General features: G+C 46.2%; 1 protein-coding gene across 1 annotated transcript in view; it reads right to left on the minus strand.

Moving 5' to 3' along the window:
• Positions 1–19,900, minus strand: part of LOC126991886 (thiamine transporter 1-like) — a 30,713-nt gene continuing 10,813 nt past the window's right edge. Inside the window, exons 4-5 of the mRNA XM_050850533.1 lie at positions 18,304–18,540; positions 1–93 (exon numbers count right to left, since the gene is read on the minus strand). Coding sequence (XP_050706490.1) covers positions 1–93; positions 18,304–18,540 — 330 coding nt within the window. The remainder of the gene's footprint in view (positions 94–18,303; positions 18,541–19,900) is intronic.

Raw genomic sequence — 19,900 nt, forward strand, 5'->3', positions numbered from 1 at the left:
CTACCACAGAAGAAAACCCTCAGCCTCGAACTCTATAACATCTCTAGAACCTGACATGGTGAAGTGCAGCTTCAGACTGATATGTGGCATGACCTGACTCATGAGGTGCACTCATAAGCTTATAGGTCCGTTACTTGAAAATATAGGCTTACTTATTGCCCTCTCTCTCTGTTGGCGGTTACTTGCTTTTCTTGATCTGGAGACGTTTCAGTAATGTTTCAGTGGCCATTGAAAGATACGGCTTCCTTATGAAATATATATATATATATATATATATATATATATATATATATATATATATATATATATATATATATATATATATATATATATATATATATATATATATATATATATATATATATTATGAAAATTTACAAGAGTCTTTGAATGTTCTCTCGGCACCTTCTCACTCACGCCTTTACACCACACACGCTGGGCAGAACTAACTATCGCTCACACCCCTTATCACACTCCTGTTAAACCCATACTCAGCACTTTTAAACATCAACACGAGACATACATACATACATACATACATACATACATACATACATAGGACATACATATATAGGACATACACACATACAACATAAACATCAACACGAGACATACATACATACATACATACATACATACATACATACATACATAGGACATACATACATACATAGGACATACACACATACAACATCTCTCTCTCTCTCTCTCTCTCTCTCTCTCTCTCTCTCTCTCTCTCTCTCTCTCTCTCTCTCCACTCCCGCAATCTGTGTGTGTGTGTGTGTGTGTGTGTGTGTGTGTGTGTGTGTGTGTGTGTGTGTGTGTGTTTCACGTGAGAAGTAAAGTCAGCTGTGAAAAGCACAAGTGCACTACAAAGCATCAGTCCGTTAAATAATTTTTTTATTAGACTCACGCTCTCTCTCTCTCTCTCTCTCTCTCTCTCTCTCTCTCTCTCTCTCTCTCTCTCTCTCTGTGTGTGTGTGTTAAAGTGTGAGAGAGAGAGAGAGAGAGGGAGAGAGAGGAGAGAGAGAGAGAGTGTGTGTGAGAGAGAGAGAGAGAGAGAGAGAGAGAGAGAGAGAGAGAGAGAGAGAGAGAGAGAGAGAGAGAGAGAGAGAGAGAGAGAGAGAGAGAGAGAGAGAGAGAGAGAGAGAGAGAGAGAGATTCAGAGGAGCGCAAGTCTTGTGCTAGGTTTAAGCGAGTCTGCCCTGGAAGTCGCCCGCCGCGTCCCCGCCGCGTCCCGTTCTCGCCGTGGTGCGAGAAGTGTATACAGTTGGTGAATTTGCCCCCCGGACACTCCGAGATGCCCGTGTCAGCTGACCATCACCGGAGCGACGGCGGGGCGCGGCGAGCACTGCACACCCTGCGGGGCTCCATCGCGCTGCCTCGCCTCACACTGTAAAATGGCCGCCCCAAACACTGCCCCGCCACGGCCGGAGCTCTCACATGCTTACCGCTGCTACGTCATCTTCATACTGATTTTTTTTTTTAAACACAACGTCCACTAGGAGGAATGCCAACAGCCCGCAGACACAGGAAAGCCGCCCACGCTAGTGTAATACCTGTGAATGAGTCACAGCGTAACGGCCATCACGTCACGGGCTGCCGCTGCCGCCCCGCCCTCCGCCACCGCCGCCACACCGCCCCGGCCCTTCGCTGCCCTGCCCGTCCCCTGCTGCTGCCCGGCGGGGTGCCTCCATTGGCCTGAAGCTCACATTACCTCGTCTCGGTGTGAGAGGCGCCAGTACCGGCACAGTATAGGGCGACAGATAAAGCACAAAGTGGCCTCTGGTGACGTGCCCGCCGCCGGGCGACACCCGTCCTTCTCTCTCGCCCCGCGCCCCGCTCCCTGCCTCTCATTCCGCGGCCCTGGCCTCTCCTTCCCCTCGTCACCGTACTGTGGGCATGGTAACAGTCACTTACGACTGCTGGCGGCTCGTCCGTGCATGAAGGGTGGCAGGAACAATGACGCTGAGGGGAGAACACAATGCCGGGGTTGGCCGCGAGCTGACCAATCACATCACACGGGTTGCACTCACGCGGGCGCTGCCGCCCATTCCAACAAACCCTCTTCTCTGCCTCCCCGCTGTGCCCCACGCCGCCGCTGCCTCACGTCACTAAATCATTTACTCAATCCTCTCGTCACCTCATCTCCGCGTGAAGGGCGCCGGTAACAGCTGCGTATCCCTTAGAGCAGGGATTGGGGAGGGAGGGGAGGAGGGACTGGGTGCGCGCGGAACATGGCCGCCACGCGCTGGGACCCATATCATGGAGGTAGACCCATATAGCCTAGTCAAGCCCCGTTATCCTGCCCTAGCGACTCCACGCCCCATCTTCCTCGTGTCCAAATGAAAGGGTTAACCAGAATCTCCACTCTTTCGTCCCTTCCAGTAGTAAACTAAACAGCAGCCTCCCTTAAACGGCGTATTCTTAATTAAACATTTTGCTACAACTGTTGGCTTCATACTCTGTCAAGATAGTCGAGTCGGGAGATGGGTCCCCATGCACCATGGTGACATATTTTTCTCACTTACATGTTTGTAATCCTCGAGGTGTCTAGTAAACAGATTTTATGTTCCCGTCATGAAACTTGTCCCAAGGGGTTCTTTAGCGGCCATCTTGGATTTCCGACGATAATCAATAATCGGTATAACTTTTGAACTAGTCATCATGCAGAGACGAATGAAGACATTTTTCTGGGTAAAGCTGACTTGGGAAATTGATTGATGGGGTTATTTTTTTGATTAGGTTATGCTGAGCACATTAAAACTCGATGAATATGCAAAAAAAAAAAAAAAAAAATCAACACTCATACACTTGCAAATGAGTTATTTGCATATATACAAAACTATAATTATCCGATGAGTTCTGCAATCACCGATAATTGCTAGTAATTAGGAAAAGAAATAAGATAAGCAGGTAGTTACTGAGCCTACCTGCCTACATATTAGACTTAGTCCTAACCAATAATGGGAACTTGCTACGTGAGTTGGAGGTGGGCGGAGAGTTAGGAAATAGTGACCACAGAACGGTTCGTTTTAGCTTAGACTGGGCGGTAACCCGCGAACCAAACCCAGTGTTAGTGCCAGATTTCAGAAGAGCAAATTGCGAGGGGCTTCGAAGACATCTTGAAGGGGTAAACTGGGATAATTTAGGGATTCATGAGGGCCAGAACTGCGGATTGGAGAGCCAGGAGAACCAGGTAGAAATGTCTTACAATAATTTAGTTAGAGTAATAGTAGAGGGGCAAGGACAGCATATACCACAGCGAACACTTAGAAAAGAAAACAATGATCCTAAATGGATGACTCGTGGACTAAAACACGAGATTGGGTTAAAGAAGGGAATTTATCAGAAAATAAAAAATGGTGAAACACATCTCAGGGGCCGGTACGTCGAACTATCTAGATTAGTTAAGAAAAATACCAGAATAGCAAAAAGGAACTATGAGATCAAAGTAGCAAATGAGGCGAAAAGTAATCCTGAGGGCTTCTTTCAGATGTATAGAACAAAAACACGGGAGAAAATTGGACCGCTGAAAACAAACACAGGGGAGCTAGTAGAAAATTACGAAGATATGAGCACATTGTTGAACGACTACTTCCTTTCAGTATTCGCACAGGAGGATCGAACGACTATACCGGAAAGAGTTCAGGTGTACGAGGGCGGGGATGACGATAAATTGAGGGATATAATCATTACCAGGCAAGTAGTTCAGGATGAGATAGATAAGCTTAAGAAGAACAAGTCGCCAGGTCCTGACGGGATATTTCCGAGAGTATTAAAGGAATTAGGTGATGTACTAGTGACCACTAACCGACATCTTTAAGATGTCGGTAAATACTGGCTATGTGCCGAGCCTATAGAAAGTAGCTAATGTGACGCCGATTTTTAAAAAGGGGGACAGGTCAGTTGCTTCAAACTATCGCCCAATTAGCTTAACATCGGTTATAGGCAAGATGCTGGAGTCCATAATAGCCAGGAACATTCGGGAGCATTTAGAGAAACATAGCTTATTTCACGACTCGCAGCATGGGTTCACAAAAGGTAGGTCATGCCTCACCAATCTCTTGTCCTTCTACAATAAAGTATTTGAGGCGGTTGACAGAGATGAAAATTATGATGTAATCTCATTTGATTTTAGTAGAGCGTTTGACAAAGTTCTTCACCAACGAATGTTGCTTAAATTACAGGCTCACGGAGTAGAGGGTAAAGTTTTGAACTGGGTCAAGGCGTGGCTTAGCAATAGGAAGCAAAGAGTGCAAATCAATGGTAAAAGATCTGACTGGGGATGTGTTACGAGTGGGGTCCCACAAGGTTCGGTATTAGGTCCACTTTTGTTTATTATTTATATCAATGACTTATATGCAGGAATTAGTAGTGATGTTAGTAAATTTGCAGATGATACCAAGATCGGTAGAGTAATTGAGTCGGATCAGGACGCTAGTATTCTCCAAGGTGAACTCAACAGATTGTATGACTGGGCGGATAAATGGCAGATGGAGTTCAATGTAGGGAAGTGCAGTATTCTGAGTGTAGGTAGGAACAACCCCTCACATAACTATCGCTTAAATGACACTCTCATAAGCAGGTTTGGGTGCGAGAGAGATTTAGGGGTCTTAGTGAGCTCTGATCTCCGTCCAAGGGCACAATGCATTCAAGCTAGAAATCGAGCTAATAGGGTACTGGGATTTATTTCAAGGAGCGTAAGCAACAGAAGCCCCGAAATCTTCCTCAAACTATATTTAGCATTAGTTAGACCTCATCTTGACTATGCGGTTCAGTTCTGGTCACCTTACTATAGAATGGATATCAAAATGTTAGAATCAGTGCAGAGGAGGATGACTAAGATGATTCAGGGGTTGAGAAACTTGCCATACGAGGAAAGACTCAAACAGTTAAACTTGCATTCTCTAGAAAGGCGAAGGGTGCGTGGAGACATGATCGAGGTTTATAAATGGATGAAGGGCTTTAATAAGGGGGATATTCATAAGGTTTTGTTGGTAAAAGAACCGGGTAGGACACGTAGTGATGGGTTTAAACTGGATAAAATCAGACTCAACAGGGAAAAATTGGTTTACTAACAGAGTAGTGGATGAGTGGATTTGGCTTAGCAGTCATGTGGTAAGTACCAATAAAATTGTCACCTTCAAAAATAGATTAGATAAATTCATGGACAGCGATATTAGGTGGGGTTAGATACACGGGAGCTTAGGCTCAAAGGAGCTGCCTTGTACAGGCCTACCGGCCTCTTGTAGACTCCTGCGTTCTTATGTTCTTATGTTCTTATCTTATATACTTTCACTGCCAGATAAATGCTACTCTTGTAATAATATACTTTGACTCATGAATTGGAGCCTTAATAGAACTGTCGAGGAACTGAAATCTATTTGAAAAGGAGTGAAGGTTATGCAAGAGGCAATTATCGAAGGTCTCGTTCTCGTGCACAGTTCCTTTTAGTCACATCCACTTCATACCTTTTCTTGATTTTATGAGCTCGAAAAGGAGGTTGCAGGTCAAAGGGCGGGAGCAAGGAACGGAGTGAGAAGGGCGTTAGTAGAGGAAAAAAGGTGAAGTGCAAAAGGAAGAAATGAGAGAGACAGGAGGAGAAAATGGAGGGATTTTGACAAGGAGAAAGGTGTTGGTAGAGGAAGAAAAGGTGAAGGTTAATAAGAAAGAGGAAAGAGACAGGGGAGAAGATAAGAGGGTGCAGACAAGCAGAAGGGTATTAGAAGCGTAAGGAATGATGATAATGGGAAAAATAAGACGATAGAAGGAGGAGGAGGAGGAGAAGGAGGAAGAAAAGAAACAGAAAGAAAAGAAAACAAAGAGAATGAAAGAAAACAGAGAGGAGAAAGAGAAAGAAAAAGAAAGTGAGGAAGAGAAAAAAAGAAAAAGTGAGAGTAAGAGGAAGAGGAAGAGGAGGAAGTGGAGATGGAGGTGACGGTGGTGGTTGAGGGAGAAGAGGAAGGGATGCGAGACGGTACGGCAGACGCGAACGAGATAATTAGAGAGACACAGGTGCGCCTGGTTGTTAGCTGAGATTAGAGAAGCCTCGAAGATACGGGAGAGAGTGAGAGGTGAAGGGTGCGATGAGGGTCGATAACAGGTGCGAAGGACGGTAGGGAAGGCCAGGAGGGACATGCAGTTAGGGGAATACAGGAGAAAGAGGAGGGGCAGGAGGTGAAACACGAGAGGAAAAGGGTGTGATAAAGACCGATAATGTGTCAAAAGGCAGAGAGGAGGCGGGTGAAAGAGGAGGCATGGAAAGGCTAAGGATCTGTCAGAGGGTGAGATAAAGAGAATGGAGAAAGAGCAGAAGGTGGAAATTGATATATAGAGGCCTGTAGGAGCTAAGTAGAAAGGCGTGCAGTCCCGGGGAAGTGAAGAAGGCTGAGGGGCGTGCAACTTGTGGGTGAAGAGATGGAGAAGGAGCAGGAGGAAGAGGAGGCGGCAGGAAGAAGTGCATGCAACTATTATTTGGCAGATGAAGAGATGGAGGAGGAACAGGAAGAGGAGGAGACGGTACAAAGCAGGTGGAGTCAGAAAGTGATAGAAGCGTGTTGGGAGCTGATGTAGAAAGGCGTACGGTGAAGAGAAGGAGAAGGAGCAGGAGGAAGACGAGGCGGCAGAAAGAGGGAGCAGGACACAGAAGTGCATGCAACTATTTTTTGGCAGATGAAGAGATGGAGGAGGAAGAGGAAGAGGAGGAGGAGAAGGTACAAAGCAGGTGGAGTCAGAAAGTGATAGAAGCGTGTTGGGAGCTGATGTAGAAAGGCGTACAGTATAATTATCATCGTAGGTTTTTAGTTAGACATTCTCAAGTCAAGGTTCTTTTACAGGGTACGAGCAGAGAACAAATTGCGGTCTGGTAGCCTGTATCATTAAGGAATTGCGAAGATACAGATTCGTAATGATCGGCCCTCTCGTAGAAAATTAGCAGGAAAATTAATAAGAGGTCCTGTCTAGTGAAAACGAATCAGATTAACGCGCCTGTATATACTTTGAAAATGGTGGACGTGCGGAGGAGGCAGCGGCGATGGCTGACAAGTTGAAGGTTGATAGTGACCAACCGCGCAGCATAGACCCCCCCACCCCCACCTTGGCAACACCTCCGCGCACCTGGCTCATGTCCCCCCCAATCCAACACACCTGCCTGAACCACTCCACAGACCAACCCAACTCCCTCCATCACCCCCCCCTCCGATACCCACCCCCCAGTTCTCTCCCCCCCGACTCCCCTAACTCTTCCCCGCATGCTCACTGCCTAATTTTCCCCAGGATTTCCACTCACCTCCAGTTCGCCCCTCTTCCCCCCCTCATACCCTTTATATACTCTCCCCAAACTCACCCCCGCAGCTCTCCTCCACTAATCCACCCCTCAACTTGCCCCCACGCATTTATCACAAGTCTTCCACGCGTCCCTATACCAAAGTTAACTCTCCCTGCAGGCCCACTCTCTCCACTCTCCTCTGTTTTCCCCCCTTCCAACGTTCCCTGCATTCCCCCCTGACACTCTTCTTTTATGCTTAGTACCCTCCAGCACCCCTGCATACTTACCTCAGACTCCTCCCTGCATGTCCAATCTAATGCTTCTCCTCGCGCTCCCACACCCCAATCAACTCCCCTGCACCTCCATCTCCAGTTTTCCCAGCATGCCTGTCTGCAGCCCTCCCTCCCTCCCCTTCCCAGCCCTCCTCTGATTACTGCTCCTTGACCAGCACAGTAACCCTAAGCACGAGTACTTCACCTAATGTTTGCCAGCCCCTTGTGTTTGTCTGTCTTGAGGATGAAATATGAAGATTTAATCATCTGACGATGACTCAGCCCTTCTTTGTTTGCCTTACTTACATGTCGTTTGTTCCCCTGATGTGCGAGGCGACTTAAGCACAAATACAGTTAGCCAAGAGAGAGAATCCAAGTAGAGAAACAGCTACTCAAGAAAGATAACTCACACACAAGCAAACTAGCTCGGGCTGATGGGCAGTAAAAAGTATTGATTTTCGCGTAAACAGATGCACTAAAACTCTTCACAGCATTTTCAAGTCGATACAACACAGCGAGGGAGACAGAGTGATTAAAGCAGGAAAACAGTTACCCCAGACAGAGAACCTTGCCCCAAACCACGAAGTAATAGGATAACCGGCTGATGCTTACGTCACTTATGTAAGCAGTATCTCCCCCTCCTAGTTTTCGCTCATTCTCAATATATAGCGCTGGTAAAGTGGGCAAGAATTAAAGCAGAGAAACAGTTACCCAAGATAGAGAACCTTGCCCTAAACCACGAAGTAATACGATAACTCTGGTACTCACGTCACTTATGTAAGCAGTGTCTCTCCTTCCTAGTTTTCGCTCATTCTCAATATATAGCGCTGGTAAAGTGGGCGAGAATTAAAGCAGAGAAACAGTTACCCCAGATAGAGATCCTTGCCCTAAACCACGAAGTAATAGGATAACGTCTGATGCTTACGTCACTTATGTAAGCAGTGTCTCTCCTTCCTAGTTTTCGCTCATTCTCAATATATAGCGCTGGTAAAGTGGGGGATATTTTAGGGGAACGAATATAGTATGCTTCACCTCACACCCAGGCGGAATACGTACGAGCTCGCGCTTGTTAATGGATAGCTGAAAATGACGTACCGAAATATACTTCCCAGCACCACTTAAAAGTATTTACTGCCACTCGCGAGGACGTTGATGAGCTTGAAACACCCAAAACGTCTTACCCGCACATTCCATAAGTTCCCTGAGTAGAAGGCACGGCTTGGTGTGTTCAGGGGTTTGCGTGCGAGTGTTAATGACTCGTTAATATGCAAAATAGTTCTCGTGCATGCTTAGGCTTTCTCCCCGCCCAGTGCAGGTGAATATGTAGAGCAGTGAGTTGAGGGAAGAGAGAGGAAGAGAAAGAGGAAGAAAGAAGAATGGAAGGAAGGAATTTAAGAAGAAGAGAAAAGGAAGAGGAGGAGGAGTAGAGGAGGAGAGGGAAGAGGAAGAGAAGAATGGAAGGAAGGAATTTAAGAAGAAGAGAAAAGGAAGAGTGAGAGGAGGAGTGGCGGGAGTAGAGTGAAGAGTAAGCGAAAGACGAGGAAGAAAGAAGAAATGAATGAATGAGTTTAAGAAGAAGAGAAAAGGAAGAATAAGAGGAAGAAGAGCAGGAAAATGAAGAGAAAGAGGACGAAGAAGAAAGACGAGAAAGAGGAAATTTAAGAGGAAGAAGAGAATAGGAAGATCAAGAGGAAAAAAAGAGGAAGAGAAGGGAAAGGAAGAAGACGAAGAATACATGGATCAACATCGACCTATTCCATGTGTTTGTATCGTGTTTGAGCCCGATTTCTCACTGCGTCGCGTTTGTTTGTTTGCATATCTTGGCCCCCGTATTATGCCTTGCCTGTTGAAGTAATGCTCGATATACCACAAGTCTGCCCTTCCATATGAATGCTTTTTGTCTCCCATTTTCTTTAAGTAGCTCGATCTATCTGGTCTTTTCCATTATAGTTCGTTTTGTATGCTATATGAATTCATGGTGATGCCCTTCTCTCACGCCCCCTTCACAAGCTCCCCACCCTTAACTCTCCCCTCCCTCCACAAGCTACCCCTCTCTTATCCTTCGCTCCCTCCCCCACAAGATCCCCCTCCGCCCTTACCTCCTGCAGGCACCGTGACTTTTCCGTAACCTTGTAACTATGCATTAAAATCGAATTTCCATCAAGCTTCAACCGCAATCGCATGTCTTTTCTTTTTCTCCGTCTTAATGCCACGGCGCCCTTCCTCTTTCGTCTTCCTTCTGCTCAAAGCTGTACTTTTCTTCCCTAACGTGTCTACTCTTCTCTCTTCAATAGTTGCCCTGTCTTCTTTCTTCCTGTCACTGCTTGGGTTTAGCTTCTCCTTTCTCTTCCTCTCGCTGTTCGCTTTCACCTCTTTTTTCTCGCTCTCCGCCTCTCTCCATCACCGTGCTTGTTCTCTGCTTTCTTCCTCTCTCTCTCTCCTCTCTCTCCTCTCTCTCACTCAGCTTCCCTCCATATTGAGCATTTATCTGTCAGTTTTCCGTTTTTTCCTCTTCGCGTTCCACAATTTAATTTCTTCCTTCTCTTTTATATATATTTATTTTCCTTTTTTCCGGTTTCGTTCTTTTTCTTCCCATCGGCATAATTATTCAACTGGTCGTTTGTTCAACTAACATATTTTTTTTTTCAACTCGTTCTGTTTAATTTTTGACCTTCCTGACTGCCGCCACCTCTTATGTCTTAACTCCCTTCCTCTTCCTTGGCTTTCTCTTCCTCTTTCTTCTCCATTCACCCATAGATCGCAATATGTATAATTATCGTGTTTGTCATTTCCTTTTAATTTAGAAAACTAATTAATGGGGATAGGCAACATCGCATAACAAGACTAAGAGACATCCATTGACCTTGAGCTACACACCAGACGTCTCCCTCGCATATATATTTGTTTATTATATTAAAAGCACAAATCTTTGCTTCCCAAACTACCCTCCTACGGTTTCTATCTCAATTTTTTTTCTCTGAGTGATCTATCATTGCTGTAGTAGGCGGTCACTGGTCTTCCCCTAAACCTGTCAACAGTGGTGTCCCTCAAGTCTCTGTCCTATCTCCCACTCTCCTTCTGTTGTTCATTGATGACCTTTCCTAAACGAACTATCCTATCCATTCTTACGCCGATGACTCTACTCTGCATTACTCAATTTCTTTTGATAGAAGACCAACCCAACAGGAACTATATGATTCCAGGTTGAGGCTGCTGAACCCTTAACCTCAGACCTTACTATCATTTATGATTGGGGCAAGAAGAACCTGGTGTTCTTCAACGCCTCAAAATTTCTTCACCTATCAACTCGACACAATCTTCCAAACACCTATCCCCTATTCTTCGACAACACTCAGCTGTCACCTTCTCCTACACCAAAAATCCTCGGTCTGTCCTTAATTCTTACTGTCCATATACAGGGCTTGTCCGCCTCGCATGGAGTATGCATCTCAAGTGTATGGGGGCTCCACTCACACAGCTCTCTTGGACAGAGTAGAGTCAAAGGGTCTTCGGCTCATCAACTCCTCTCCTCATATTGACAGTTTTCGACCTCTTCAATTCCGCCGCCATGTTGCCTCTCTTTCTATCTTCTATCAATATTTTCATGCCGACTGCTCTTCTGAACTTGCTAACTGCATGCCTCCCTCCCTTCCGCGGCTTCGCTGCATTCGACTTTCTACTTTAGGTCATCCCTATACTGTCCGAACCCCTTATGCAGGAGTTAACCGACATCTTCACTCTTTCATCCCTTACACTGGTAAACTCTGGAACAGTCTTTTCATCTGCATATCCCCTGCCTATGAACCTCTTTCAAGAAGAGTTTATCAAGACACCTCTCCACCCGAAACTGACCTCTCTTTTGGCCACTCTATACCTTTGTCTGTTGTGGGAGCGGTGAGTAGCGGGCTTCTTTGCTACACTCTTTTTGTTGCCCTTGAGCCATCTCCTTTGTTGTTGAAAAAAAAAAGGATAAATGTTCTACCTTATTGTCTGGGGATTGTGAAAGTGGATCTGAGACTTCTGAAGATTAGTATGCAACAATTCAGTGGACACGTTTGTGGGTTGAGATAGTTTGATAAGAATAACTGTATATGGATAAGCCTTGGCAGGATACAACTAGAGTGGTCGTAGGAGAAAACAAAAATTCGAGAGATACGAGGCAATTAAGTTAACGAAGGAAAGGGTTTTTGAGAGCACCAGGCTGGACAGGCAGAGTTGAAGATTTACATAAATTTACATAGAAAATCAGACCACACAGACCCCATGGTCCAGACTTGGTGGTCTGTCCTTAAACCCAAGTGATTTTACATTAATCAGATGACTCCAAAACGTTGCATTTCTACTCCAGTTGATATTAAGTTGAAGGAAGTGACGGTCGAGCTTATTTTTGAAGGAGTCAATCGTGTTACACTGGACCTCTGACGGTGGAAGCTAATTCCATTCTCGCACTACAACGTTGGTGAAGAAAAAATTTTGTGCAGTCTGAATTTACTTGTCTACATCTGAGTTTTACGCCATTGTTCCTCGTGCGCAAAGTGTTATCGATCATAAACAATGTTGATCTGTCTACATTCGTGAAACCATTAAGTCTTTTAAAACATTCGATCAGTTTTCCTCGGACGCGCCGTTTCTCAAGAGAGAACATGTTAAGGGTGGAAAACCTTTCTTGGTAGGATTTATTACGCAAGGAAGGGATAATTTTTGTTGCCCGACGCTGAACACCTAATTTAGCAATGTCCTTTGCATGGTGGGGAGACCAAAACTGTACCACTTATTCCAAGTGGGGTCTGACTAAACTATTGTGGAGCGGAAATATTATATCTTTATTCTTGAATAAAAAGTTTCTTTTAATTTAATGATGCCCAACATTCTGTTCGCTTTATTTGCTGCATCGATGCATTGCTGTGAGAATTTGAGGTTTGACGCGATTTTGACCCCAAGTCTTTGACGCATTGAACGCTTTGAGTTTAACGCCGCGCATTTCGTATTCGAACTTCTTATTCCTCGTTCCAACTTGAAGGACCTGCACTTGTCTACGTTAAAGGGCATCTCCATCTATCCGACCAAGTTGAAATTTTGTGCAAATCCTCTTGGAGGCTTTTGCCTGTCTTCGTCAGTGAGAACCGAGTTACCAATCTTTGTGTCGTCTGCAAATTTACTAATGCGGTTATTGAGTCCAACATCCACGTCGTTGATGTAAATAATGGAGAGAACTGGGCCAAGGACCGAGCCCTGAGGGACGCCACTAGTGACAGGCGCCCACTCTGAGTTAAATCCGTCAATCACTACTCTTTGTTGTCTGTTGCTCAACCAATTCGCGATCCATTGGTTTACTTGACCGTCAATACCTATTTGCTTTAATTTGTAAAGTAATTTATGATGCGGGACTTTATCAAACGCTTTCTGGAAATCAAGATAGACTACGTCCAGTGATTTGGTTACGTCATAAACAGTGAAGAGGTCGTTATAAAAGGTTAATAGGTTTGATAGGCAGGATCTTTTGTTTCGGAAGCCATGTTGTGAGTCCCCAATCAATGAGTGGCTTTCAAGGTAACTCACAATTTTGTCTCTAATTATGCCCTCAAGTAGCTTACCTACAACCGAAGTTAGACTAATGGGCCTGTAATTACCTGGTACTTTTTTGTCTCCTTTCTTGAAAATCGGTGTCACGTTAGCCTTTTTCCAATCTGAAGGGACGATGCCTTGTCGCAAGGACATATTGAATACGGTTGTGAGGGAGGAGAGTATTTCGCTCTTCGTTTCTTTCAGCAGAGTTGGATATACTTTGTCAGGTCCAGGACTTTTATTTGTTTTAAGTGAATGGAGAGCTTTAAGGACTTCATCGGTTGTTATTTCAAAATTAGGCAATGCATGCTCGAGATTTACAATAGTACTGGTGTTGGTGGTAGCGAGAGGAAGACTGTTAGTATTAAACACCGAAAAAAAGTAATTGTTTAATAGGTTTGCAATGTGTTGGCTGTCAGTCACTAGTGCACCGTCGCTGTTTGTTAAAGGTCCAATACCACTTTTGATTATTTTTACAGTTGGCTGCAATATTTTCTTCATATCTACGCTTTGCCTGACCTACTAGTCTTTTTACTCGTCGCCTGGCATCATTATAAAGTCTAATGTTCTCGGGCGTGCTTTGTTCTTTCTTTAACCTGTAAAACAATTTTATCTCATTGACTGATTGTTTAATTTCGCTATTAAACCACGGTGGGTTTTTATTAATGTTAATTCGCTTCTCGCACAAGGGGACGAATGTGTTCTGCTGAGTGAGTAAGTGATTTTTAAGGCTTAGCCAGGCTTCCTCTACGTTGCCGTCATCTGATAGTTGTATTTCTGTTAGTTTTTGTCGGATTTCTACGAAGTTAGCTCTTTTGAAATTGGGCACCTTTACTTTATTTTCAGTCACTGATGATTGAGCTTTAATGTCGACGCGCACTAATTTATGATCGCAAGAACCGAGGTGTTCTCCTACCGTGACACTACTGACAAGGTTATCTTGGGTCGTTATAACAAGGTCGTGTATATTATTTTGTCGAGTTGGCTCAGAAACCATTTGGCTTAGATAATTTTCTTCTAGAAATTCGATCATTCTATGTGACTCGCCTTCTGTACCTGACAGTGTCGCCCAGTCGATATGGGGGAGGTTAAAGTCTCCTAATATCAGTGAGTCGCTGTTATTAAGTGACTGCCTTAAGAGCTGTACATTTCAAGGTCGTCATCGAGTGATTGCCCGGGAGGTCTGTAGGTGACAGATATATTATTTAAATTGACTTTTGCAATGTTTACTCGCACGCACAAATGTTCAACGTTACTGTTTCCCGGTGTTTTGTCAGTGGGTTGCAAATAGCTTTTGACATAAAGAGAGAGAGAGAGAGAGAGAGAGAGAGAGAGAGAGAGAGAGAGAGAGAGAGAGAGAGAGAGAGAGAGAGAGAGAGAGAGAGAGAGAGAGAGAGAGAGAGAGAGAGAGTCAGCAGGTGGCAGTAAGTGGTGGTGTTATGTGTGTGTGTGTGTGTGTGTGTGTGTGTGTGTGTGTGTGTGTGTGTGTGTGTGTGTGTGTGTGTGTGTATTTGTAGTTCAATGCTAACAAGACAAATCCATCACCAAGGCTCCTGAGGGCAAGGCGGGACGATCCAGTAGTTAACAAGCCTCACGCCGCTGAACGCGTCATCTGTGAAAATTCAGAAGAAAAAACTACCCGAGAAATCGTATTGTTGCAGCAGCTAAATATTTGTAACTGTAAATATTTTGTACGCCTCCCTTCATTGCCAATAATCAATATAAGGGAAATATATTTGTGTGACATGTTATTATTCTTGTAAGATTAATAATACGAAGTTCTTGCTGGGCTTGTGGCAAGAATTTTCGCCGAGTGGTTCATTGGGTAGGTGGGGTACGATGCGGCCAGTCCCGGCTCACGGCGGCTTCTCGGTGTGATGAGATGTGTGTTGCGGCGCCGGAAGGTTTAGGTGAAGGTGAGGGGATGAATTATGAGGCTTGGTGTGAGTAGAAGGAGCTAGGAGCATGAGGGCGTGGGTGCGGGGTTGGCATGGGCGTAATACTTGTAGCAATCATTCGGCCAGGGAAGAGGGAGGGCTGTGGGTTGGTGTGGGTGGCAGGAGGAGCATGAGGGCGTGGGCGGGATGGGCGCACTACTTCCAGCAACATTTCGTCACCTGCATTACGTCCCATCGCCTCAGCGTTACACTCTCAGCCTTTTCTTGAGCGTCCCTGCCAGTGGTCGGTGTAGCCAAGGCGGAACACGACGAGGAGAAGCCATCCCAGAAGAGGACAACGTTGATGACCTGCACGTTCCTGCTAAAGATTGTTCATTTACATTAAAAATGACCAGCAAAACAAGTGAAGAAGTCTTGGTGCTGCGGGTGCTTCGGCTGGCTCTTCGCCAGGCGGAAGCGCCGCAGCCCCTCCGAGGAACCTGACGACATCGTCGAGGAAACCGAAAACGCGGGTGCCCAGGCCGATGCAGGGCAACAGGCCCTGGTCTGCCTGATGAAGGCTGCTCAGCCTCTCTCAGTGGTGGAGGAGGAGATCCTCCGACACCTTGCTGATGCTGATGGGTGGTGGGAAGGGCGAAAAGGAGGCCACTGGCAGGAGGCGTCAGACTCTCATCATCACAATCCACTTGGTGAAGAGAGAAGGTCCACAAGCCAGTGGATGATACAACAGTCGCACAAAAAGACTGCACGCAATTGGAGAGCCATGGCAAGAGGGTTCAAACTCTCGTAATTACTCTGCACATGGTCAAGAGAGAAAATAAAGGAGGTATACGATGAGCTCCCTCTCGGGCACCAAAGGCACGGCTGGGGACGCTCCTTCCAGCAGGAGCAAGGCCGTTACCGGCCCCACCGGAAAAAGATGCCCTATATCAGCAGCTTCAAACAGCGGATCGCATCTCAAACACCAGTCAAGAAAATGATCAGGTTCAACTTCCAAAACCTGAACACTTTCGTCAAAAATTCGTGAGCTGTGTACTGTGCCTGCATGACTACTTTTTGCTGAAATATGAAGCTTCCCTCTCTCTCCAGCATTCGTCACTGAGCTGAAAAGCTTAAAGGAGAGAGCAGTGGAGCCACAGGAAGAGCCAGCAAAGGAAGCAAATGTAAACAAAAATCTTTGCCAGAGGCTAAGAAAACAGTAACAGAGGAAGCAACAGATTCAGCCAACAAATCAGCGAAGCCACAACACCTCACAGGGATCCCTGCTGAAAGGAAAGACGAAGCCAGCACCGCTCCATAAATGTGTGCGCTTTAACTTCCAGAACCTGAACACTTTCATCTGAGGATCGTGAACTGTACACTGGTGGCTGGCATGACTACTTCAGGGTGGATGGCTTCCCTCTGCTTCAGCATTCTCCGTCCTGTGAGCTGGAAAGGCGAAAGGAGAGAACAGTGAAGCTACAGAAAGGGCCAGCAAAGGACGCGGTAAGAAACACAACATTAATGACACAGCAAACAGTTGGAGCAGTCAGTTGTGCACAAATGAGAGTTTGAGTGGGAGGGATGGAGAGTGAAGAAGAGTTTGAGTGGGAGGGATGGAGAAGAAAGGAGAGTTTGAGTGGGAGGGATGGAGAGTGAAGGAGAGTTTGAGTGGGAGGGATGGAGAGTGAAGGAGAGTTTGAGTGGGAGGGATGGAGAGTGAAGGAGAGTTTGAGTGGGAGGGATGGAGAGTGAAGGAGAGTTTGAGTGGGAGGGATGGAGAGTGAAGGAGAGTTTGAGTGGGAGGGATGGAGAGTGAAGGAGAGTTTGAGTGGGATGGATGGAGAGGAAGGAGAGTTTGAGTGGTTGGGATGGAGAGTGTTGGAGTGTTTGATTGGGTGGGATGGAGAGTTATGGAGAGTTTTAGTGGGAGGGATGGAGAGTGAAGGAGAGTTTGAGTGGGAGGGATGGAGAGTGAAGGAGAGTTTGAGTGGGAGGGATGGAGAGTGAAGGAGAGTTTGAGTGGGAGGGATGGAGAGTGAAGGAGAGTTTGAGGGAGGATGGAGAGTGAAGGAGAGTTTGAGTGGGAGGGATGGAGAGTGAAGGAGAGTTTGAGGGAGGGATGGAGATGAAAGGTGTGTTTGAGTGGGAGGGATGGAGAGTGAAGGAGAGTTTGAGTGGGCGGGATGGAGAGTGAAGGCGAGTTTGAGGGAGGGATGGAGAGTGAAGGAGAGTTTGAGGGGAGGGATGGAGAGTGAAGGAGAGTTTGAGGGGAGGTATGGAGACTGATGGATAGTTTGAGTGGGAGGGATGGAGAGTGAAGGAGAGTCTGAGTGGGAGGGATGGAGAGTGAAAGAGAGTTTGAGTGGGAGGGATGGAGAGTGAAGGAGAGAGTGGAAGGGATGGAGAGTGAAGGAGAGTTTGAGTGGGAGGGATGGAGGGGGAAGGAGAGTTTGAGTGGGAGGGATGGAGTGTGAAGGAGAGTTTGAGTGGGAGGGATGGAGAGTGAAGGAGAGTTTGAGTGGGAGGGATGGAGAGTGAAGGAGAGTTTGAGTGGGAGGGATGGAGAGTGAAGGAGAGTTTGAGTGGGAGGGATGGAGAGTGAAGGAGAGTTTGAGTGGGAGGGATGGAGAGGGAAGGAGAGTTTGAGTGGGAGGGATGGAGAGGGAAGGAGAGTTTGAGTGGGAGGGATGAAGAGTGAAGGAGAGTTAGAATAGGAAGAATGGAATTAAGGAGAGTTTCAGTAGGAGTGATGGAGGGGTGAAGAAATGGAGGAAACCTTGAGTGAGGGAGAGAAAAAGACAGCAAAACTGAAAAGAACTAGGACAGGTAGGGACAAGGTGACTGAGTTAGTAGTAAAATATGAAACCCTAGGAGGTGAGGACCAAGAACAAGCTCCCCGTAAGTTAGTGAGTTCACGTCGTAAAATATGAAACCCTAGGAGGTGAGGACCAAGAACAAGCTCCCCGTAAGTTAGTGAGTTCACGTCGTAAAATATGAAACCCTAGGAGGTGAGGACCAAGAACAAGCTCCCCGTAAGTTAGTGAGTTCACGTCGTAAAATATGAAACCCTAGGAGGTGAGGACCAAGAACAAGCTCCCCGTAAGTTAGTGAGTTCACGTCGGCTAAGTCTAAGCGTAATAAACATAACATTTCACTTCAACACCGCCACCAAAACCAAAAAGATCACCATTCTCGAAACACACACACACACACACACACACACACACACACACACACATTTTCCACTTGTCTTTCCTCTGTCATCTAAGCCCTTCAGTGTTTGCGAGTCCAGTTTTGGCCACACACACACACACACCTGGCTCAGCACGCCTGATAGGAAGCGTCCCGCGAGCAGGGCGGCGCGGGTGAAGCTGGTGACGCGCTGGTAGAACTTGCCGGCCACCTTGGCGTAGATGTAGGTGTAGTAGGCGACCTCCGTGGACGTGGCGATGCCGTACGTGAACTCCATCAGCTGCATGGCCGTCACGCCCCGCGCCCACAGCAGCAGGGACCAGGTGGCGATGTAGGCGATGCCCTCAAACACGATGACGGGCTGGGGGAGAGAAGGCGGGGATGAGAATGATGAGGGAAGGAAGGATGAGGAATGGAATGGGAGTTTGTAGGATTTTCAGAGGAGGTAGAGATGAGGGAGTGTGGGAGTGGGAGGCTGAGGGGTAGGGGAAGGAGGGGATGAGAACGGTGAAGGAAGGAGAGATAGGGAAAGGAATGGGAGTTTGTGGGATTTTCAGAGGAGGTGGAGATGAGGAAGTGTGCGAGTGTAGAGGGTGTGCGGGAGTTTGCAGACGGGAAGTGCGGAAAGGGAATATGGGGGTGGGTGATAGTGAGGATAAGGGAGAACAGAATAAGGGGAGAGAAGTGAGGGAACATGGGAGAGGGGAGGGATATCGGGAGTATGGGGGAAGGAGGGAGTGTGAAAGATTTGGAAAGTATGAAGAAGAGAGCGAGGGAGTGTGAAAGTAAGGGAAAGGAAGGAGGGGAGTGTGAAAGTATGAGAGAGAAAGGAAGGGAATGTGAAAGAATGGAATAAGAGGGAGGGAGTGTGAAAAGATGGGAAAGGAATTCAGGGAGGAAGTGTGACAATAACAGTGAAGGGAGGGAGCGAGTAAGTGTTTAAGTATGGGGAAGGAAGGGAGGAACCGTGAGGAGTGGGGAAGGAAGGAAGGAAGGGAGTCTGAGGACGTATGGGGAAGTCATGTAAGTGTGTGAGTATGAGGAAGATAGGAAGGAAGTGTGAAAGTATGGGGAAGGAAGGAAGGAAGTGTGAAAGTATGGGGAAGGAAGGAAGGAAGTGTGAAAGTATGGGGAAGGAAGGGAGGGAGGGAAGACGGGAGATAGTGGATGCAGTGTGGAAGGGAGTGTGGGAGAGCAAGAGGAAGGGGAGGACTGGGATATCTATTCGCTACATTAATAGAAAGACTGTTGAATAATGTTAAAAAAAAAGGTCATGACCTTAGTACAGAGGTCCAAGGAAGAATTTCAAGGGGTTCATAGAGATTCTAATTATTTTCAAATTTATTATACTGGAATTAGGAGACGCGGCTCGGAATACAATTGTTACTACTGTACACAATCTTTAAAACTGAACGCTTAAATGATAGAATTGCTCTACAATAGCTAACGGTACAAGGGGTGTCAAACCCACGGCCCACGTGGCAGGGGGTCCACAGGTGAAAAAGTGACTGGAAATGGGTGGTTGGGAACCACTACCTTAGTAGATTTAGATAATTTAGATAAGCTTGACTGATGACTCAGACTGATGGATAATTTGCAAAAAATAAAAAAATAAAAAAGAGGACCCCAATATACGGTTCTGCTCCATGCTACCAGGAAGCAAATATGTGAATAAATGAATAAGTGAAGGAATAAAGAAATGAGTTTATATGAGGCAAGTC

Source organism: Eriocheir sinensis, unplaced genomic scaffold (genome assembly GCF_024679095.1).
Source record: "Eriocheir sinensis breed Jianghai 21 unplaced genomic scaffold, ASM2467909v1 Scaffold356, whole genome shotgun sequence".
Classification (NCBI taxonomy): Eukaryota; Metazoa; Arthropoda; class Malacostraca; order Decapoda; family Varunidae; genus Eriocheir; species Eriocheir sinensis.